Source organism: Corvus cornix, chromosome 7, assembly GCF_000738735.6.
Source record: "Corvus cornix cornix isolate S_Up_H32 chromosome 7, ASM73873v5, whole genome shotgun sequence".
Taxonomy (NCBI): Eukaryota; Metazoa; Chordata; class Aves; order Passeriformes; family Corvidae; genus Corvus; species Corvus cornix.
Genome location: NC_046337.1, coordinates 38,323,539 through 38,345,690, shown reverse-complemented (window position 1 = coordinate 38,345,690; position 22,152 = coordinate 38,323,539). Strand labels below are relative to the sequence as shown.

Here is a 22,152-nt window from a genome sequence, read left to right as displayed (position 1 = left end):
TAAACTGCGGAGAGAAAAAGCCATTATCTCAGGTCAGCGATTGCCGTGGTAAACTACATGAATGTTTAATGCTTTGTGCGTCTGTAATTCTGTACATGAATTGGTTTTGCTTTCACAATTGATTTTTAAAAGCAGGGAATCTCTTTGCTTAATAGACCCACCCGTTCATAGTTTAGAAATGAAGCACCATAATGCACCAAGTGGTAGATAATGCTCTGGTTGCTCTGGCAGCAGCTGCATCTGCAACAGCTTTATGCTGCCTTCCCAAATGTTTCCCTACAAAGGGTGTGCCTAGAGCTGCAGTAGTTTGATAAATGTCCTTAAAAATATTCTGGTGTAGGCTATTGATCTCCGTACTAAATGATTCTATTGTCAAAATTGCTTCTGTGCAATAATTTCCATTATTAGGGCTTGTCTGCAAATCCTGCCTGTTCATTAAAGTTGTTTGCTTTCATGGCTCAGGGGCAAACTCTTCCCAGACTCATCTCAAATGGTATTTCTGAGTTGCTAATTCAGTTTTAGCGACAGCTGGCCAAAGCCATGCCCGTGTCCTTCCTCCTTCCAGCCCCTACTTCATCCTTCCAAAAAGAGGCCTTGCAGGGAAATGAACTTTGATAGCCAATTTTTCATTTTCCTCAGTGTCATGATATAAAACAGATGAAGAGTCCAGACTGTTTCCCATGTGAAGCTTTAATATTTTTTCTAATCTTTTGCAAATAGAAAATTATATGGACTGGCAGGAGGGGAGGGATTATTTTATACTGAAAATTCTTGTTTGGAAAATTAATGATCTGTTAATTAGCTCTTTTGAGCAGACAATTTGTTGAAGGATCCCTCATTTCCTTAGAAGCTTCTAGGAGGGTCTGTTCCATGATCTTCCCAGGCACAAAGTTGAGGCTGACCGGTTGGTAGCTCCCAGGGGATTCCTTTCTGTCCTTTTTAAAGGTGGGTGCAATGTTTCCCTTTTCCCAGTTACCCAGGACTTCACCTGACTGCCAGGACTTCTCAAATACCATGGAGAGTGCCTTGCAATTCCATCAACCCATTCCCTCAGGACTCTGGGATGCATCTCATGGGGTCCCATGTGTTTGGGTCATCAGGTGCCCTTATGTTTGGGTTCCTCAAGTGGTCACCAACGTGATCTTCTCTTACAGTGAGGGGAATTTTGCTCCCCCAGCCCCATCTTGCTGTCTGTCCACTTGAGAGGTGTGGGAAGAGAGGTTGCCAGTGAAAACAGAGGGAAGAAAGTTCTTGAGTCCCTCTGCCTTCACCTTGTCCATTGTTACCAGTTTCCCAGTCTTGCTTTTCAGGGGGGATACACTTCTTTTGACCTTCCTGTTCTGGCTGACAGACCCGTAGCAGGCCTTCTTGTTGTTGTTTTCACCCCTTGCAATGTTCAGCTCCAGCTGCACCTTGGACTTCCTGACCTCCTCCCGATGTAACCAGGCAGTGTTCCTCCTAACGTGGTGTTCCTCCAATACAAAGAGGAGGGTGTTTCCCAGGGCAGATCCTGCCCTGATTTGTGTCTGAACTTTAAAAGATTTTCTGCCATCTTTGCCGTGTCCGTGATTATACATTTACCAAATGCAAATAAGTCTAAAGATCATCCATAAAAACCAGCGACCAGATCGCTTAAAATCACTAAGCTGGGGATCTTCCTCTGTGGTGGCACTCACCCGATCCCTGCAGGAATGGCCCCGGGGCTCAGAGCTTCTCCACGAGCTGTGGTTCTGCTCCTGTCCCTGCTGGGTCTGGCTGCTGCTGGGAAGCTCCTGGTGGTGCCAGTGGATGGGAGCCACTGGCTCAGCATGCGGGAAGTGCTGGACATTCTCGGGCAGAAGGGACACGAGGTGGTGGTGGTGGCACCTGAAGTCACTATGCGCATCAAACCATCGGAGAACTTTGTGATGAAAATGTACTCGGTCCCCTACACACAGGAAGAGATGGAGAAAGAATTCCAGGCTTTTTTTCATTTTTCATTTGAAGAAGGATCTTTTCTGGAAAGATTTGTTAAAGCGTACAAAGGTATTAAAAGAATCACTAACTTTGGGGTCACCAGCTGTCAACATCTCCTGCAAAACAAGGAGCTCATGAGGTCCCTTGAGGAGAGCAAGTTCGATGCCCTCCTTACAGACCCTGTCGTACTCTGTGGGACGATCCTGGCGCAGCATCTTTCACTTCCTGCCGTGTATTTCCTCCGAGGAGTCCCGTGTGGTTTGGATTTTGAAGCCACTCAGTGTCCCAGACCCCCTTCCTATGTCCCCAGGGGATTTACACAACTTACAGACCACATGAGCTTTCTCCAGCGGGCGAAGAATCTGCTCCATGACATCCCAGATCTTTTTATCTGTGATTTTGCCTTTGAACCCTACTCAAAACTGGCTTCGGAGTTCCTGCAGCGGGAGGTGACTGTGCTGGATCTCTTACGCCAGGCTTCAGTTTGGCTCCTGAGGTCAGAATTTGTCTTAGAGTATCCAAGGCCTTTGATGCCCAACATCATTCCAATTGGAGGACTAAACTGTGCTCACAAGGAGCTGCCTCAGGTGGGTGTGTTTTTCATTTGTGCCTTGATTGGTTTCTGTGTTCAGGAGGGTGGAATTACTTGATGCGATAGGAAGTGAGTTCCCATTTTAGATGAGTGAGGTGAATCCTCATGAAAGGAACAGTTTTTCTCTCACTTGCTTCCTGACTTTCCACCTCCTTTGTAGGCAGCTGTTCCTTCTGGCCTTTAAAGGGCGCTCAGTTGAAGGGAATCACCAGGGTCAACTGGTGAAAGTCTGTGGCAGGACGTAGATTCCACCAGCAATGTGACCAGCTCCTGCCTGGAGCAGGACTGATTTGACACATTCAGCACAGCCTGACTGGCACTGAGGGTTTGGGTGCAACCTTGGTGATGATGCCAAGCTTTGGGTCCCTCCCATGCTGGCAGGAGCCCTGTGCAGTGTTCCTCCTGGAGAGCCTCCCCTGCTGCTCCAGTGGTGATCCTGGAGAGCTGTGTGAGTTCTTTTGCTGCCCTGGCTTTCTCTTCACTCGTGTTCCTTAGGATTGGTGCGCTGCAGGCTGGGATCACAAGGCTGCTGTGTCAATTCCACCAATCCCCGAGTGCAGAGGCAGCTGTGACATCTGACAGACATCCTCCTGTACACTCTGGCACTGGCCACCTGAGCATTCCCACAACTCCAGCACTGCTGGACACCATTGGCGCTTCGTCAGTGACAAAGCCAGAATTAGGCCCTGAATTGTTGTGTGGAAAGTCCCCCTCAAAGAGTGCTCATAAACCTCTGCTCAGAAACCTGGCATCATCCTCCAATCTCTTCTGTCTTCCCAGTCTAGAAACCCTCTTAAAGAGCTGTCCCACAGCTGCTGTGGGGTCTGGGTCTCCTGGACTGGAGTCTTCCAAGGGACAGGGAGAGGGGACAGGCCTTGCCTGGCGTGATGGAGAAGTCTCTGCTGGGCTGAATGGTGATGTCCATGTGTCATCTCCTGCATGTGACACGTGCAGAAGGTCCAGCCAGGGGGAAGGAATCCGAAGTGCAGTCCCAGAGCCACCTCTGCCTCCTTCTTAGGGCCCTCTGGACTGATCCCCTGATAGAGACAGATGAGAGTTACCTGGTGATTCTGTGGACTTGGCAGGAGTTCCATGTTTGTTCTGCAGCCTTTTATCATATCAGGGATTAAACATTTACCACCCAGCACATTAAATAAGGATCCACAGCTGGGCTGTGGCACAGATTGCTTGAAAGTGCCAAGTGGGCAGAGGTGCTTTGGTCCTGCTGGGGTTTCCTTCCTTGGAGGCCCTCACCTGATCCCTGCAGGAATGGCCCCGGGGCTCAGAGCATCTCCTCGAGCTGTGGTTCTGCTCCTGTCCCTGCTGGGTCTGGCTGCTGCTGGGAAGCTCCTGGTGGTGCCAGTGGATGGGAGCCACTGGCTCAGCATGCGGGAAGTGCTGGACCTCCTGAGGCAGAAAGGACATGAAGTGGTGGTGGTGGCACCTGAAGTCACTATGCACATCAAACCATCGGAGAACTTTGTGATGAAAAGGTACTCGGGCCCCTACACACAGGAAGAGATGGAGAAAGATTTCAAGGTGTTTATACAGACTTCATTTGAAGAAGGATCTTTTCTGGAAAGATTTCTTAAAGTGTATGAAAGTATGAAAAGGCTCAGTAATATGGCAGCTGCCAGCTGTCAACATCTCTTGCAAAACAAGGAGCTCATGAGGTCCCTTGAGGAGAGCAAGTTCGATGCCCTCCTTACAGACCCTGTAATACCTTGTGGGGCGATCCTGGCAGAGCATCTTTCACTTCCCTCCGTGTATTTCCTCCGAGGAGTCCCGTGTGGTTTGGATTTTGAAGCCACTCAGTGTCCCAATCCGCCGTCCTATGTGCCCAGGGCATTTTCACAACTTACAGACCACATGAGCTTTCTCCAGCGGGTGAAGAATCTGCTCTTTGACACCCAAAACCTTTTTCTCTGTGATTTTGCCATTGAACCATTCTCAAAATTGGCTTCGGAGTTCCTCAAGAGAGATGTGACTGTGCTGGATCTCTTACGGAAGGGCTCTGTTTGGCTCCTGAGGTTGGAATTTGTGTTAGACTATCCTAGACCCTTGATGCCCAACATCATTCCAATTGGAGGAGTAAACTGTGCTCACAAGGAGCTGCCTCAGGTGGGTCTGTTTTTAATATGTGCCTTGATCGGTTTCTGTGTTCAGGAGGCTCGCATTTTGTCTTGCAATAGGAATTGGGTTCCTGTTTTGGGTGCGTGAGGTGAATCCTCATGAAAGGAACTGTTGTTCACTCTCTTTCTTCCTGACTTTCCCCTTCCTGTGTAGGCAGCTGTTCCTTCTGGCTTTTAAAGGGTGTTCAGTTGGAGGGAAACACCAGGGTCGTCTGTGATGGGACATTGATTCCACCAGGAAAAGGGATCGTCTGAATTTGTGGACAGTAGGACAAAGTTTTGGATTGATGTAATGAGCAGTTCCAATGGGATGTCCCTGAAAAACATTTTGCTGGCCCCAAAGCCCAGCCCTGATGCCTGGAGCAGGTCTGGTATGGTACATCCAGCTCTGCTTGTCTGGCACTGAGGGTTTGGGTGCAGCCTTGGTGATGATGCTGAGCTTTGGGTCCCACTGATGCTGAATCAGCCATTTTCACAGTTCCTCCTGGAGAGCCTCCTCTGCTGCTCCAGTGGTGATCCTGGAGAACTGTGTGAGTTCTTTTGCTGCCCTGGCTTTCTCTTCACTCGTGTTCCTTAGGATTGGTGTGCTGCAGGCTGGGATCACAAGGCTGCTGTGTCAATTCCACCAATCCCCGAGTGCAGAGGCAGCTGTGACATCTGACAGACATCCTCCTGTACACTCTGGCACTGGCCACCTGAGCATTCCCACAACTCCAGCACTGCTGGACACCATTGGTGCTTCGTCAGTGACAAAAACAAAGCCAGAATTAGGCCCTGAATTGTTGTGTGGAAAGTCCCCCTCAAAGAGTGCTCATAAACCTCCGCTCAGAAACCTGGCATCATCCTCCAATCTCTTCTGTCTTCCCAGTCTAGAAACCCTCTTAAAGAGCTGTCCCACAGCTGCTGTGGGGTCTGGGTCTCCTGGACTGGAGTTTTCCAAGGGACAGGGAGAGGGGACAGGCCTTGCCTGGCGTGATGGAGAAGTCTCTGCTGGGCTGAATGGTGATGTCCATGTGTCATCTCCTGCATGTGACACGTGCAGAAGGTCCAGCCAGGGGGAAGGAACCTGAAGTGCAGTCCCAGAGCCACCTCTGCCTCCTTTTTAGGGCCCTCTGGACTGATCCCCTGATAGAGAGATATGAGAGTTACCTGGTGATTCTGTGGACTTGGCAGGAGTTCCATGTTTGTTCTGCAGCCTTTTATCATATCAGGGATTAAACATTTACCACCCAGCACATTAAATAAGGATCCACAGCTGGGCTGTGGCACAGATTGCTTGAAAGTGCCAAGTGGGCAGAGGTGCTTTGGTCCTGCTGGGGTTTCCTTCCTTGGAGGCCCTCACCTGATCCCTGCAGGAATGGCCCCGGGGCTCAGAGCATCTCCACGAGCTGTGGTTCTGCTCCTGTCCCTGCTGGGTCTGGCTGCTGCTGGGAAGCTCCTGGTGGTGCCAGTGGATGGGAGCCCCTGGCTCAGCATGCGGGAAGTGCTGGAAATGCTCCAGCAGAAGGGACACGAGGTGGTGGTGGTGGCACCTGAAGTCACTATGCACATCAAACCATCGGAGAACTTTGTGATGAAAATGTACTCGGTCCCCTACACACAGGAAGAGATGGACAAAGATTTCAAGGTGTTTTTACAGACTTCATTTGAAGAAGGATCTTTTTTGGAACGATTTCTTAAAGTGTATGAAAGTATGAAAAGGGTCAGTAATATGGTAGCTGCCAGCTGTCAACATCTCCTGCAAAACAAGGAGCTCATGAGGTACCTTGAGGAGAGCAAGTTCGATGCCCTCCTTACAGACCCTGTAATACCTTGTGGGGCGATCCTGGCAGAGCATCTTTCACTTCCCTCCGTGTATTTCCTCCGAGGAGTCCCATGTGGTTTGGATTTTGAAGCCACTCAGTGTCCCAATCCGCCGTCCTATGTGCCCAGGGGATTTTCACAACTTACAGACCATATGAGCTTTCTCCAGCGGGTGAAGAATCTGCTCTTTGACACCCAAAACCTTTTTCTCTGTGATTTTGCCATTGAACCCTACTCAAAACTGGCTTCGGAGTTCCTGCAGCGGGAGGTGACTGTGCTGGATCTCTTACGGAAGGGCTCTGTTTGGCTCCTGAGGTTGGAATTTGTGTTAGACTATCCTAGACCCTTGATGCCCAACATCATTCCAGTTGGAGGAGTAAACTGTGCTCACAAGGAGCTGCCTCAGGTGGGTCTGTTTTTAATATGTGCCTTGATCGGTTTCTGTGTTCAGGAGGCTCGCATTTTGTCTTGCAATAGGAATTGAGTTCCTGTTTCGGGTGGGTTGAGTGAATGCTCATGAATTTTTCTCTCCCTTTCTATTTACAGGCAGCTGTGCTGCACCTCTTCACCTCTAAAGAGGGCTCTGTTTATGCCACTTTCACTACACGTGTAAAGAGCCATTTTGTGTAAGTTTGTCTAGCTTGGTACTCTCTTAGGGAGTGACGAACAAGTCTGTGGGGCTGTCAAAGCCTTGCAGTCAGGTGTAATCCCTAATTAGCGAATTGTTGTAGTCAGCTCTGGTGTTTACTGAGAAATGCACCTCAGGCTTCCGTCCTTGTTGCCTCGCCACTTCTTTCTTTGCCAGTGACTGTTTCCGCTTCCTCACACGGGTATTTCCAAAGCTGGAATCCTGAGGAATGTGGCAGGTTGGGGGCTCTCAGGCTGAGAAGCAGTGTCTCCGTTTGCAGGCAAGTCTAGGAAATTTTGGCTGGGTGATGGCTGAGTGAGGACTAACAGCAAATTCCAGGAGTCTCAAGGGGCTAAGCTGGCTTGACAAGTCCTGCCCAAAGGTGACAGAAGTGCCAAAGGCTTTATTAGAGAAACACTGGGCGTATCTGGTGCAACCCCCACATTTATCAGCTACCTGAACTCTGCTGCTTGTTCTGCAGCCTTTTATCATACCAGTGATTACACATTCACCACACAGCAAATAAAACAAGGATCAGAAGTTAATCGGTAGCAGAGATTCCTTAAAAGTGTGGAGCAGTCTCGGGTGCTCCAGTGCTGCCGCAGATTTCCTTCCTTGGAGGCACTCGCCCATTCCCTGCAGGAATGGCCCCGGGGCTCAGAGCTTCTCCACGAGCTGTGGTCCTGCTCCTGTCCCTGCTGGGTCTGGCTGCTGCTGGGAAGCTCCTGGTGGTGCCGGTGGATGGGAGCCACTGGCTCAGCATGCGGGAAGTGCTGGAAATGCTCCAGCAGAAGGGACACGAGGTGGTGGTGGTGGCACCTGAAGTCACTATGCACATCAAGCCATCGAAGAACTTTGTGATGAAAACGTACCCAGTGCCCTTCACACAGGAAGAACTGGATGAAGCTCCCCAAGGATTAATAAAGGAGGTATTTGAAGGAGGATCTTTTCTGGAAAGAGTTGTTAGACTTTATCAACAGGCAAAAAAAAACTCTGTTCTGTTCCTGGCCACGTGCTCGCACTTACTCCACAACAAGGAGCTCATCAAATACCTTGAGGAGAGCAAGTTTGATGCTGTCTTCACAGATCCCTTTCTCCCCTGTGGGCAGATACTGGCGGAGCACCTTTCCCTGCCATCCGTGTATTTCCTGCATCAAATTCCATGTGGTTTGGAATATCCGGCCACCCAGTGCCCCAACCCCCCTTCCTATATCCCCAGAGTATTTACAGGCCTTACAGACCGCATGACCTTCCTCCAGCGTGTGAAGAATCTGCTCTATGACATCCCAAACCTTTTCCTCTGCGATGTTGTCTTCCAACCTTACGCAGAACTGGCTTCGGAATTCCTCAAGCGGGAGGTGACCGTGCCGGATCTCCTCCGCCAGGCTTCAGTTTGGCTCATGAAGCTGGACTTTGTCTTGCACTTCCCAAAACCCTTGATGCCCAACATGGTTTTGATTAGTGGAGTAAATTGTGCTTACAAGAAGCTGAATCAGGTGGGTCACGCTCTGTTTTTTCCTGTTGTTCTTGCAGGCTTTGAAATCCTCTGGGAAGTTGAAACACGGATTTTGTGAGGAAGGTGGATTTCAAACTTCTCTTGCTTTGCACAGAGGGGCTGGTTCTGGTATCCGTGAAGGATTATCAGAGTCTAAAGGTGGAGAAAGTGTTGTATATGGAATTAGCTCTGGGAGACTCCCCATTGGTCCTGTGCCTCTGCTCCAAGCCAGTTTTGGATTGGAGTAGGCTGTCGGTGACACACTTTGATTTGAGGAGGTCTTCCTTTACCCTCTGGCTGATTTCCTCTACCATTCTGTCTTTGTTTTTTTTTTCCTTAAAGAAGGATTCTCTGTGCTTTGACTTGTCATAGACTGATCACACATTGTCATCTGGAAGGTCATTAGAGGTCTGTCTGAGAACCTCCCGTCAGAACATGTCCAGGTCAGGTTGTTCCTTTCTCTGTCTTGTCAAATTTTAAGTATCTCCCATAGTGAACACACCTTATTATATCCAAAAATTCCTGCATTCAGTCCAAATTTTCCATGTTGCAGCTTATGTTTGTTGTCTCTTGTCCTGCCACTGTCAATCTCATATTTTTGTTCCAACTTTTCATCATCTCCTGCAGTCCAGCTGTAGTGCAGCCTGTCCTGTGGCATGGGATTATCCCACTCCAGAGGCAGAACTTTGCCTTTGCTGGCCTTCATGATGCTGCCATTGGGTCATTTTTCCAGCTTGTATATCCCAGGCTAGTGATGCTCCTGAGTTAAAGTTTCATCCAGCACTGAAAAACAAAGTGCAAGTTACTTTATTCTTCTAAAATGAATGCTGGATTCATGTCAGCCTTTTTTTAATGTGTTTTCAAATAGATTTTTGCAGAGTATCATCATAGATTCTACTTTTAATAATAACTATTCCTGTTGGGTTTTTCAGCTATTTGCTTTGCAAAATGGTGAGATAAGGCTGATTTCTCAGAAAAAGCCCAATCTCACACAGTAAAAACAGAGCGTTTTTAAGAGGATTCAAACTTGGCACTCAGGCTAGAAAAGCAGAGATGGAATAAAATGCAGCTAAACCTATGAAAAGAATTATGACAGAGGTCTATAAAATCTGGAAAATCAGAGCTAAAGGTGCAAGGGGAACTGATATTTTCTCCCAGTATTCGTCCTGTGACTAACACTGAAATGCAGCAAGCTTACAGCAAACAAAGGGGAGTATTTTTTCACACCGTGCCCAAAAAAACCCCAAATCAGCCTCTCAAGAGCCGCAGATTTTCTTTTTTGTAGACAAACCCTTGGAATTCAGAAGGGATATAGGGGGTCAATAAGAGGTACAGGCTGCCTGCCAGGATTTGTAGGCTTAGAGGAGAGATAATCATGGATTCCCTTAGCTCGGATATTTGCTGTACCGTTTCCAGCTTACAACCTTGGCACTCAGCTCTGTACTTTAGCTTGACTTTCTCCTGCAATCTCACCTTTGGAATGGGCTGGACTTGTGGACTTCAGTCTCTGCCCTCATAAACACATGCAAAGGGTGTTCGTGTGCTGTTCAAAATCCAGTGTCACAACTTTTATGAACTTCTGCTGAACTTTCCTGAACCTTTTTTTTTTTTTTTTAAACTCTTCTGAACTTGGCCTCGAGGGTTTGGCTTGAGGGGTTTTTTTACCTCTTTAGTGTCGTTTTATAAGGTTTTGTCGTAGTGTCTCACACATGATACACGTTTGGCTGAAATGTTAGCAGAACTTAGTGATTATGTATCAAATAGGAGATTTGAGAGGCCTTTATGCAGGGTAAGAGTGTGTTTGCAACTCTGACTTTACTACCTGAGTGTGTACTGCCACCTTATGGCTTGTTTAATGCTGCTTCACCTTCCCTCTCACTACCTGAGATCTTTTTACCACACGAATGTGGAAATGGAGTCCTGGCAGGTAAGAATCCCTTCCCTCCACGTCCTGTAGTTTTTGGTCTTTCAGTGCTACCCCACTGCCAGCTACAGGCAGAGTTTTGCTTCACCAGCTGCAGAATGGGACTGCATCAAATCATGGAATTGTTAAGGTTGGAAAAGCCCTCTAAGATCAGTGTCCAACCATTCCCCCAGCACTGACAGGTCCACCACTAAACCGTGTCCCCAAGTGCCACATCCACACATTTTATGAACGCTTCCAGGGATGGTGACTCCAGCACTACCCTGGACAGCCCCTTCCAGTGCTTGACAACCCTTTCCATGAAGAAATTTGTCCTAATATCCAATCTAAACCTCCCCACGGATGTCTGAAATTCCTTCCTATTTAGTGCATTTTCTGTAAACATTACAGTCCTTCTTGCTGGCTTATAAGAATCCCTTTTCTTTGATAGGCCCCGTGGAGAACCTCCTCTCCATTTTAGGACACATTTAGTCTTAATCTTGGAATAACACTTAGGATTAGCCTTGGAGTATCCTTACCACACTCAGGTGCCTTGGGCAAAGGTAGCCATTTCATGGATCAGCTCTCCCATCATTCCTACCTGCTCCAAGAGAAGTCTTCCAAGCCTGGAGAAACTGCTCAGAGTTCACTCTGTTAAGGCATGCTTGCTTGGGGGGTCTAAAAGAATCTCTCTTCTCCAGCCAGCTCCTGTTCAGGTACCGTTCTTGTGTCTTGTATTGCTTTTGTAAACTTGCAAACATTTGGCATCCGGTTTTTCCATATCCATGTGGAATATGCCTTCATATCAGGTGAGATCTGCTTGGCCAGGCCCTTCTCTTAGGTACAAATTACAGATACCAGCTTTTCTGGGTTTATCTTGAAAGTTGTCCCATGCCTTTGCCCGTGCTCCCTATCCCAGAACTTCGCGCTGTTACAGGGACCCTTTGTCTAAACCTTGGGTTCCCATTGCATCCCTTGCTGCAGCTTCAACCCAGGCTCTCAGGAATAACTGGGCACTTAAATGCCATTCCAATCAACCTGATTTAGATATCTAAAGAAGTCCTTGGAGTGGGACTGTCTTCCACATCAGATCGACCGTGTCAGACAGGCAAACCTGCAAAACTTCAGGGGTAAAAGGCTTTTTCCAAATTTTCAGTCCAGGTCTCTCAAACTGCTGTTCGTTGCCCTGATTTATTTAGTGCTACCCAGAAGAGCTTGGCTCAGTCATCGGGAGGAATTTCCTCACAGAAAGGGTTGTGAGGCCTTGGAACGGGCTGCCCAGGGCAGTTTGGAGTCCCCATCCCTGGAGATGTCCAAAGGACGTGGACGCGGCCCTCAGTGCTCTGGGCTGGGTGATAAGGTGGGGTTGGTCCCAAGTTGGACTTGATGGTCTTGGAGGGCTTTTCCAGCCTCAGTGTTCTGTGGTTCTGTGATCAAGACCAGGACTCTAATGTGGGTTTGGTGGGTTTTTGTCTTAAAAATCTCATAGCACTGGCAGAAGCACCTCAGGAACTGTTCTCCTGTTCTTCTGGTGAGCACAGGAGATGAGCTTGGACTTTCCTTGGCTCATACCACAGCCAAACCTTCCGAACTTTGGGAAAGGGACTGTAATTAAGAACTTTGAAACCCATTTCTGTCCTGTAGCCTCTCACCCCTGAACTCCCATGGCCCCTCTTGAGCAAGAACCACGTCCTCTGCTGCATCATTGCTTTTCAGAAAGATGTTTGGCCTCGAGCCACTCACCTATGATGGCCCCTCTTGAGCACAAACTGTTTTCTGCTATATCACTGTTTTGCTAAAAAAGGTGAAAGGTGGTTGGTTAATGTGTTACCCGAACTTTGGTGACTCCGCTGCTCCACATGCCAGCTCCTGCTTGCTGTGGAGAGCATTCTCTGTGAACCTTCCTGAGCAAAGGTTGGAGGTTTACGTCTTCCATGTCAACAGTGCAACACAATTCTTGTAGCATAAGCTCTGTGGAGAAGTTCAGTGGCCATAAATTTTGATTCCTGACTTCAATCTTGCCTGGGACAATCAAGTGCACAGCGAGCCACTTGAAGCAACCCTGACACAGCAAAACCCCTCCACAAACAGCTGCTACCTCTGCTAATCAATGGCCCTGCTGGTTGTTCTGAATCATTCAAGATAACGTAAATGCATGGAAAAGCTTCTTTAGGTGGCTTGATAGCACTTTAATCAAGTCTTTTATCAGCAACGTGGTTTTCGAACTCCAATAACCTGTCTCAGTAAACATTTTGTAGAGATAAACATTAAAGTCCAGCACGATATAAGTGAGGTGCAAGGAGACTTTGCTTCATCTGCTGCTGAATAAAGCAAGGAGGAACAGCTCCTTTCTCTTGCTGCCCCATGACAGTTATGTGGAGGCACCAGGTGCATGCTGGGCTTGTGCTCTTCCTTGCTTTCTGGAGTCTGGCAGACGGTGGGAAGGTCTTGGTGGTGCCTCAGGATGGAAGTCACTGGCTGAGCATGCGCATGGTCCTGGAGAAACTGTGGGAGAAGGGGCACGAAATCGTGGCCGTGGTTCCTGATGCTGCCTTGCTCTTGAAAAGCCCCCAATCCTTCACCATCAAAACATACTCGGTGCCTTACACCCAGGAGTTTGTGGATCAACAGTACCAGGAGCTGGGAACAAAGAGCTTTGAGTTAACGCTCTCAGTTTTACTCAGCAACATCTCAAAGATGACCGACATGTTCTCTTCCGCTTGTCGGCATCTCTTGTACAACAAAGAACTCATGAGGTACCTCCAGGACAGCAAATTTGATGCCATCATGATGGACCCTGTGCTGCCCTGTGGGCCAATTCTGGCCGAGTATCTCTCTCTCCCCTCCGTGTACTTCATGCGTGGCCTTCCGTGTACCTTAGACTACAAAGCCACGCAGTGTCCCAGCCCTGTATCCTACGTGCCCAGGACTTTCTCATCCAGTTCTGACCACATGACATTCCCGGAGCGCGTGAAGAACTTCCTGATCGGGCTCTCAGAGCCTTTGCTTTGCCACCTGTTTTATCTGAACTACGAGAGCTTGGCCTCCGAGTTCCTGCAGAGGGAGGTAACAATGCAGGAGCTGTTCAGCCGAGCATCGGTTTGGCTGATGAGATACGACTTTGTTTTTGAGTATCCGCGCCCCATCATGCCCAACATGGTCTATATTGGAGGCATCAACTGTCTGCAAAAGAAGCCCCTCTCAAAGGTTTGTTGTTGCTTACCCCGAGGCTGGTGTTGGTGCTTGTCTGAGATGGGCTTTTCTTAAGTGTTTCCTGCAGTGATATTCGTGCTTGAGTGCGATCGAATCCCAGGATGGCACGGGAGTGGGAATCTTAGGCTTTGAGAGATGAGCACAAGGATTGCTGAAGGGTTTCTCTCCAGGACAGCTTAGGTCGAGTTGTCCCCATCATGTTAGACACACATGGCATGCTCTGTGTCCAGGTAAATGACAAAATACTTCTAGGTCACAGGATTTAATATTCCTAAGGGAGGTGGAATGCCAGTTAATCGCAGGAGACCTGACTGGGCAAAAACTGGAAATGTGGAATTAACTCTGTGAATATACCCGGGCACTTCTGCTGTGCCACAGAACATGAAGCTGGGGGAAGCACAGAACATCAGGGCAGGGTTAGGTTGGATATCAGGGAAAGGTGCTTCCCCCAGAGGGTGCTGGGCACTGCCCAGGCTCCCCAGGGAATGGGCACGGCCCCGAGGCTGCCAGAGCTCCAGGAGCTGCCAGGGATGCCCAGGGTGGGATTGGTGGGGTGGCTGTGCAGGGCCAGGGGTTGGATGGGATGATCCTTGAGGGCCAGGATATTCCAAGTGAGGATATTCCATGATTCCATGTGCGCCAACAGCCCTAAACTAGGGGCGTGCAAAGACGGCAGAGGGAGCTCTGTTGCCTCTGGATTTGCACAAGCAGCAGTGCAAGATAGCAGATAAGAGGATGGTTGGGAAAGGAAGCCTTCAGGACTGTAACTACTCTGCCTCCTTCAGATCTGCCTCGTGCTGTGCAAACAATGCAGATGTTCCTGGTTCATTCTGCTTTCAAACCGTTGTGGTGTGGAACAGCAGGAGTTATTGCTGAGTTTACAGCATACTTCCTACTGTAAACTCAGGGCTTTCACTGGGATAACTGCCGTGATAGAGCAACAAGTCTGGAGATAAACTTTTCCAACCCAGTCTATATCAAACTTCTGTCAATCTTTGCTTCTTGGTCACAATCCAGGGGCACAGAGCAATCCAAAGGTCCGATTTGTGCTGAGTTCCGTGTCCAATCAGTGCAGTGGACTCAAGGCAGGGGGTTGAACATTAACTAGATGTCAATGATGTAGTGATTGCTGGCTCAGTCCCATTCATGGCTCTCATTCAGCCTCTCAGCCCCAGAGGCTGTTGGTCACTCTTCCCTCCTGGCTCAGTCCAAATGTTCAACTTCACCTCGCAGCACCCACTCACTGAGAGCCTTCCCTGTGCACAGATGATAAACCCAGTATTTACCCACAGTTAAAAATTACCCCAATTTCCGCCTGTTAAAAATTAAACCCCCACCTTAGTTAAAATTCAAGTGGGAAGCTCCCTGCAATCCATTCCTCATGCCCGGCTGCAGTTTCACCGCTGTTTAAACCTTCGCTGGTGGCACCAGGGAAATGGTTTCTCCAAAGCCAGCGTTTCTTTCTCCTGCCCCTTGGGCTGTGGTTTTCCTGCTGCTGTGGGCCTCTTGTGACGGTGGGAAGCTCTTGGTCATACCCATCGATGGCAGCCACTGGCTCAGCATGCGCCCGGTCGTGGAGAAGCTCAGGGACAAGGGACACGAAATCGTGGTGGTTGCGCCGGAGATAAATTTGCGGATCCAGTCATCCCCTCTTTACACCTTGAAAACCTACCCCGTGTCCTACACCAGGGAGTTTGTGGAGGCAGAGTTTAAGCAGATGGGCCACAGGAGTTTCACACCTCAGCCCTTCTTGGAAAAACTCTCCAAAATAGCCAATTTTACAAGCATGTTCTTGGATTCCTGCAAACGCCTCCTGTCCGACAAAGAGCTGATCCGGTACCTCGAGGGAAGCGAATTTGATGCCGTCTTCATGGATCCCTTCTTCCCCTGTGGGCAGATACTGGCGGAACATCTGTCCCTGCCCTCCGTGTACTTCCTGCGGGGGCTGCCGTGCAGCCTGGAATTCCAGGCCACTCTGTGTCCCAGCCCTCCTTCCTACGTCCCGCGGTTCTTCACGCGCTCCACGGACCGCATGTCCTTCCTGCGGCGCCTGGCCAACCTCCTGGCCACCCTGGGCAGCTCCCTGGCCTGCTCTGTCCTTTATTCCCCCTATGATCCCTTGATCCGGGAATTCCTGCAGCGGGAGGCGACCGTGCCCGAGCTGTTCGGCCACGCCGCTGTTTGGCTCATGAAATACGACTTTGTCTTTGAGTACCCCAGGCCCCTCATGCCCAACATGGTCTTGGTCGGAGGCATAGGCTGCACTCGGGAAAACCGATTATCCCAGGTTAGTTCCCGTTTTTTTCCCCCCGGCCCGAGTTTAGCTGTGGGTGCGCTGTGAGCTCTGTCCAGGAGATGGAGCTCCCAGGCTGGAATAAATAATGCCGCGTGAAAGTGGCTGGGAATGCGTTTTGCTCCTCTGCATCCCTTGAGCAATGAGGAAAAGTTACTTTGTGCTACACCTCTGCATTCCCAGACAAACCTGCGCCAAAAAAAAAAAAAAAAAAAGGGCTTTTTCTCTTCCATTCTTTCCTGTCTGTTTCCATTCCCTTTTCCTTTTTCCTGTCTACAGCTTCCTTAAGAGGGAGAGTGGAGGGACAGCTCCGATCTCTGCTCTCTGCAACAGGGACAGGACCCAGGGAACGGCTGGAGCTGTGCCAGGGGAGGATCAGGCTGGATCTCAGGGAAAGGTTCTTCCCCCAGAGGCTGCTGGGCACTGCCCAGGCTCCCCAGGGAATGGGCACAGCCCCGAGGCTGCCAGAGCTCCAGGAGCGTTTGGGCAGCGCTGCCAGGGATGCCCAGGCTGGGGTTCTTGGGGTGTCTGTGCAGGGCCAGGGGTTGGATTCCATGATCCTTGTGGGTCCCTCCCAGCTCAGGAGATTCCATGGACTTCAGAGAGTTCAGGCAGGCCCGAATGAAATCCCCACCACCAGCAGAGCAGCACTTCTACTTTTGTGGAAAATACTGTGCACTGCAACTGTATTTTGCTTCAGCTGTGCCAGACTTCCTCATATTAAGGGATGTCTCCCTCTTTCCATTAAGAAATCCTCCTAATTCTCTTATCTTTTCATGAGTGGCCACTGCAGATATTTCCTAAAGGTATGAGCAGGTGCTGATTAAAACCACTGCTAAAATAACCTGCATATCCCCAAAGCAGGGCTGCAAAAAGTTCCCTCATAGGAGGAGCGCTTCTGAGCAGAAAGTCAGACCTTGGAACTCAAAAACATCTTAAAAAACAAAGTAAAACTGCTGTGACTGGTCCCACAGAATATAAATAGGGCTAAATATGCCTCTAGACAGCCACAAAAATATGGAAAAGAGCATACACCGACAGAGTCAGTCTCTGTTGTCCCTGCCCATGGCAGGGGGTTGGAATGAGAGGATCGTTAAAGTCCCTTCCAACCCAAAGCATTCCATGGTTCTCTGGTTATCCCCTCAGATCCCAGAGATAACACGGCAATTGCCAGACTTACAGGGACATTTAGTTCATTGTATTGCACTTATTTAACTCTGACGCCTGCAACAGTTTCCTCCAGTTTTGCCTTTCCTTCCTTGGCTTGACCAAACATTTTTCTATTTCAAAGAATTTTTGCTCCAGCCTTGGGCTGTTTTTTCTGCTTCATCGGAATCCTTTTGTTCCTGGCTTCCAGTGCTACATCTCCTCCTATTATTTAAATCACTCAAACAAAATAGAGACAAAACTGGCAGCAGTTCAGTGTTATCACACCCAAAGCAGATACAATCAATCCAGATATTAGAAATGTGAGTTACCTGCCGTCAGAAGCCTTCTCCAGGATTTTAATTCTCTCTTGTAGCTGTGTGGCCTGAAAAGAAGACCATCAAGGAAAAAAAAAAAAAAAAAAGAAAACAAGCTCTAAATCCAGACTTGGGTTAAATGTGCCCATTTTTATTTCCCCAGGACTTACTCTTCTGTAGGATCATAGAATGGGTTAGGTTGGAAAGGATCTTAAAGCCCGTCCAGTTCCACCCCATGCCATGGGTAGGGACACCTTCCACTGTCCCAGGATGCTCCAACCTGGCCTTGGGCACTGCCAGGGATCCAGGGGCAGCCACAGCCGCTCTGGGCACCCTGTGCCAGGGCCTGCCCACCCTCCCAGGGAACAATTCCTGCCCAATATCTAACGCAAATTTTCCCACTTTTAGTTTGAACCCATTACTCCCTGTCCCATCACTGCAGTTCCTCATGAAGAGTCCTTCTCCAACTTCCTTCTGGGCCTCTTCAGGCACTGGAAAGGGGCTCTGAGGTCTCCACACAACCTTCTCTGCTCCAGGCTGAACAGCCCCAATGTCCCAGCCTGTCCCCGCAGGGGAGGTGCTCCTATCTCCTTGTGGACTCCATGGTTCTCCTCTGGACTTGCTCCAACAGTTCCATGTCCTTCCCACGTTGACAACCTCGGAGCTGGATGCAGGATTGCAGGTGTGGTCTCATGAGAGGGGGAGAATCCCCTCCCTGGACCTGCTGGCTGTGCTGCTTTGGATGCAGATCTGTCACTAACAACTCATTTTCCTGATCCTCATTTTGTTGTGCTCACTGCTTCTTTTGTTGCCTTTCCAGAGAGTTTTGCGGGAGCATGGCAGCAATTCCAGTCTCTGAGAAGAGAAGGGACTTTGACTAAAGGCTTGCTTTCCCTTGGCAGGAATTTGAAGCCATGGTGAACGCCTCTGGAGAACACGGCGTCGTCGTCTTCTCGCTGGGCTCCATGGTCTCCGAGATTCCCATGAAGAAAGCCATGGAAATCGCCGAGGCGTTGGGAACAGTCCCTCAGACGGTACCATCTCCCTCCTCCCCTTCCAGCAGAGTAGCTCCCCGCTGTTCTCAGGTCTGCCCTCCCTTCTCCTGCTGGCGTCTGACGCGGGCTTTGCTCCCCTTGCCAGGTCCTGTGGCGGTACACGGGCAAGGCCCCCCCCAACCTGCCCAAGAACGTGAAGCTCGTCAAGTGGCTGCCTCAGAACGACCTCCTGGGTAGGTCTGGCACACCTGGGCTGACTCCAGCATGGTGCTGGTACTCCAGGGCTGCTGCTGTGAGGCCCCAAGGGCATCGTCTGTGGGTCAGGTGTGAGTTACCACCCCCCGACCCATCACTGTGGGTCACAAACCTTCCTTGCAGCCTTTGCTGTTGGGGCCAGGGCTTGTCCTTCAGGAGCTGAGCTGGAAAGTGCTGAATTATGAGACAGCTCTGTTTGGAAAGGTTTTCCAACACTTGAGTACCAGTCAGAAATGGGAGTCTTAATGTCTGACTAAGCAGTCTCAACACCTGGCTGTGTTTTTGTCCTGTCTTCTGGCCTGAAAAGGAAATTTATGGTCCTCAAGTGAGCACTTCCAGACAGGTCTTTGGGCTTTTAAAGTGGTGGAATTGCTGCCAGGAGAGCACATGTTGGTTAGAGACCAGGCTGGGCTGTGAGAGAGATTCACAGCCGTGGAAGAGATGGTAAAAAAGTAATCGATGGTAACGTCCTTTTTAGCCTCTCCTGGCTCTGGTTTAATCCTAAAGTCAGAGAAGCCTTGGAGGATTACCCAAAACCAAGACAGAGGTCTACAACCTTCCAATCCCTACATCTGGCCACACTCACAACAGCCCCAAATCCTTGACTTACCCCAGCCACGGCCCTCTTTCGTGCAGGTTTTTCCCCCAGGGATGTGTTGCTGGGAGCCACTCATTCCAGGAGCTAAGCAAGCCTGCGTTTCCCTCCACAGCCCACCCCAAGACCCGTGCCTTTATCACCCACGGAGGCTCCCACGGGGTCTATGAGGGCATTTGCAACGCGGTGCCCATGGTGCTGATGCCTCTGTTCGGGGACCAGATGGACAACGCCAAGCGAGTGGAGTCCCGCGGCGCAGGGCTGACCCTCAACATCCTGGAGATGACTTCCAACGACATTTCCACTGCCCTGAAAGCTGTGATCAACGATAAAAAGTCAGTACCAGAGGCACAGCCTTCCTCCCTCTTGCTGTGTGGCCCCAGCACGTTCACTACCAGCTTACCACGAGGTTTCTCTGTCCCTAAATGGCTTCTTTTATCAAAATTAGGGATTTGATAGCAGCTTCTTCCGTGGAGGAGCTGATGCTCTCCCTGGGTTAACTTCAGGCTGTCCCCTTTAGGAGACAAGGAGTGGCTGAGAGGGGAGGATGCAGGGATCAGGGGGAGATGGGCTACGAATGCAATGAAAGAAATCAGTTTGCCAAAAAACTGTGCCACCTTCTTGAAGCCAAGGCAGTGACACACAGGGCTTTGACACAAGTGGCAAACAGCTTTTGTTCCCAAACCTGTGCTGGCACAGGTCAGTGGGGAGCCTGAAAAGGGTTTATCTAAGGTATTTATCACTCATTCATCTCACAGGTGAGTTTTCTTAGACATTCCTCCCCCCAGTGCTCATAAGGAGTTCTGTGAGCACAGGGAGCTGCTGCCTGGCTCAGCAAGGCTGGACAGTCCCAGCACAGAGCAGGAGGAACGTGCAGGGATAAACTGAGGAGGAATTTCAGGGAACATCACAGCGCTGCAGTCAGCACACCCAAGGGGTTTGAAGGCAGCACAGAGATTTCCTTCAGACATAAGGAAATGCTCTCTTTCCAGGATGCCAAGGGCTAAGAAACTCCATCACATTCCTGAGAAACAGCAGCTTATTGACATTGTTTCCTAAGCAGTTTTTATGGCAATAATAGCACTAATAGCAGTAATACTACTACAATTACTACTAACAGCAGTAGTAATAATGCAGCTGGAAAAGCTGGCCAGCCTTTCTACCCCCAGTCTCCCATTTCAGCCAGAGACCTTCACCCCAGAGGTTTTGCTGAGAGCTCAAACTAAGCTTTCCCTCTTTTTTTTCTGTCACTGGAAACAGCACTTCCTGGGCCCGTAACTTTGTCATTGTCCTTCCCAAGGGACTCAGTAGCACAAGAGCCCAGAGAAGCTGCTGGAAGTGTTCTGCACAGGGTTTGGAACAACCTGGTCAGGTGGAAGGTGTCCCTGCCCATGAGGGATGAGCTTTAGGGTCCTTCCACCCCCTCCCACCCCGTGATTCCGTGTTTGACCCCCCCCCCCCACCCCCTTCTCTCGGCAGGTACAAAGAGAACATCCAGCGCCTCTCCGACCTGCACCTGGACAGGCCCATCCACCCCCTGGACCTGGCTGTGCACTGGGTGGAGTTTGTGATGAGGCACAAGGGGGCCCCTCACCTGCGCCCCGCTGCCCATGACCTCAACTGGGTGCAGTACCACTCGCTGGACGTCATCGCCTTCCTGGCGGCCGTGGTGCTCCTCGCCCTCTTCATCTCCTTCAAGTGCTGCCTCTGCTGCTGCCGCAGGTGCTTCTGCAAGAAGGGCAGGACGAGGAAGGCGGCCAAAGCCAAGTCCCACTAACACCTGGAAGCAGCAGTAGGTGCCAAAGCTCCTGCTCCAGAGCAGCAGCGGGGTCAGAGAACAGCTCAAATTTCACTGCGATAAATGAAACACTGCGATTGTCAGGCGAGGAACGATAGGGATCCTTTGAAACAGCACCACGAGAAGGGTTGTTCCACTGATCTAATTTTGGCCTTTTAATTAAGAATGGGTTGTTAAAAATGCCTTGGCTAGGAGTGCTGCAGTCACTTGGGAAGGTCTGAGTGTGAAATCCAAGGCTCCTGGCTTCCACCTCTCGGTGTGCAGAGGACTCTCAGTGACTTTTCCTTTTGACCTTGACATGCAGCAGAGATACAGAAGGATTCTGGATGACTTTAGGAGAACCATCTGGTGAGATTTCTGTTTGAAATCTCTGTGTGGCTGCTGTTGTAGGAGAGGCAAACATTGCACACTCACAGTTGCTGTCAGGCAAACCAAGCTCGATGCACTTCTTCGTGTGCGTTTACAAGACCCTGAACAAAACCAAGGTTTCTGGCAGGGAAGCTGCCAGGGAAGCACTGATGTTTCCCCCAAATTCCCCATCAGGCAGATGTGCCGTACCTGGAGCTCACCTGCTGGTGAGGAGACCTTTGTAGGCATTGCTTATAAACCCCAACTAATTTGCTCTTTGGAAGTGATTCTCAGGGAAAGGCCCCAAACCCCAGCCCTACAAATAAACCCCAAACGCTGAAAGTAAAGGCTCCTGTGTTGTCTGTCTTGAGAGAAATGGGGAAAATGCTTGTTTGTTCATGGAAAAAGAGCTGGAGAAGGGACAGGTTCAATCCCCCATGGTGTGAAAGCCGCCTTGAGACCCAAAACCCCTTCCCAGCGTTCCTGCCCCGCTGCCTGGTGACTTGGTCCATGCTGAGAGGTGGCATCCTGAGGCTGCCAGAGCTCCCAGTGAATATTCCAGGCTCAGAACTGGGGTATCCCAGTAGCTCAGAGCAGCACAGGTGTCCTGCTGAGTCCCTGCTGCTGCTGCTGCTCTTTTTCTCTGGCTGTTTGGAAAAGCAGAAATTTCAGAGGAAGCTGTG

The 22,152-nt window shown here is 49.9% G+C and overlaps 1 protein-coding gene across 9 annotated transcripts; it reads left to right on the top strand.

The window, feature by feature from the left end:
* The first annotated feature begins 1,646 nt into the window (after positions 1 to 1,646).
* On the top strand, positions 1,647 to 21,816 carry LOC104694569 (UDP-glucuronosyltransferase 1A1-like). 9 transcript variants are annotated; one of them, XM_039555183.1, is made up of 6 exons: positions 3,269 to 4,531; positions 6,752 to 6,889; positions 18,381 to 18,512; positions 18,619 to 18,706; positions 19,439 to 19,658; positions 20,803 to 21,816. In XM_039555183.1, exons 1-6 carry the CDS (start codon positions 3,641 to 3,643, stop codon positions 21,098 to 21,100), a joined length of 1,767 nt encoding a protein of 588 aa, XP_039411117.1. In that variant the 5' UTR covers positions 3,269 to 3,640; the 3' UTR covers positions 21,101 to 21,816. The 9 variants fall into 9 exon arrangements, with proteins under 9 accessions (XP_039411118.1, XP_019146506.2, XP_039411117.1 ...); XM_010407912.3 differs by lacking the exons at positions 3,269 to 4,531; positions 6,752 to 6,889 and adding exons at positions 7,688 to 8,205; positions 13,312 to 13,716; XM_010407913.3 differs by lacking the exons at positions 3,269 to 4,531; positions 6,752 to 6,889 and adding exons at positions 7,690 to 8,469; positions 13,576 to 13,716.
* Positions 21,817 to 22,152: the final 336 nt, after the last annotated feature.

Coding starts and splice junctions, on each gene's coding strand:
- LOC104694569 (XM_019290961.3), top strand. CDS start 3,641: ATGTTTGTTCTGCAGCCTTTTATCATATCAGGGATTAAACATTTACCA. Junction 4,670..18,380: donor CTCACAAGGAGCTGCCTCAG/GTGGGTCTGTTT, acceptor TTCCCTTGGCAG/GAATTTGAAGCCATGGTGAA. Junction 19,659..20,802: donor GCTGTGATCAACGATAAAAA/GTCAGTACCAGA, acceptor TTCTCTCGGCAG/GTACAAAGAGAACATCCAGC.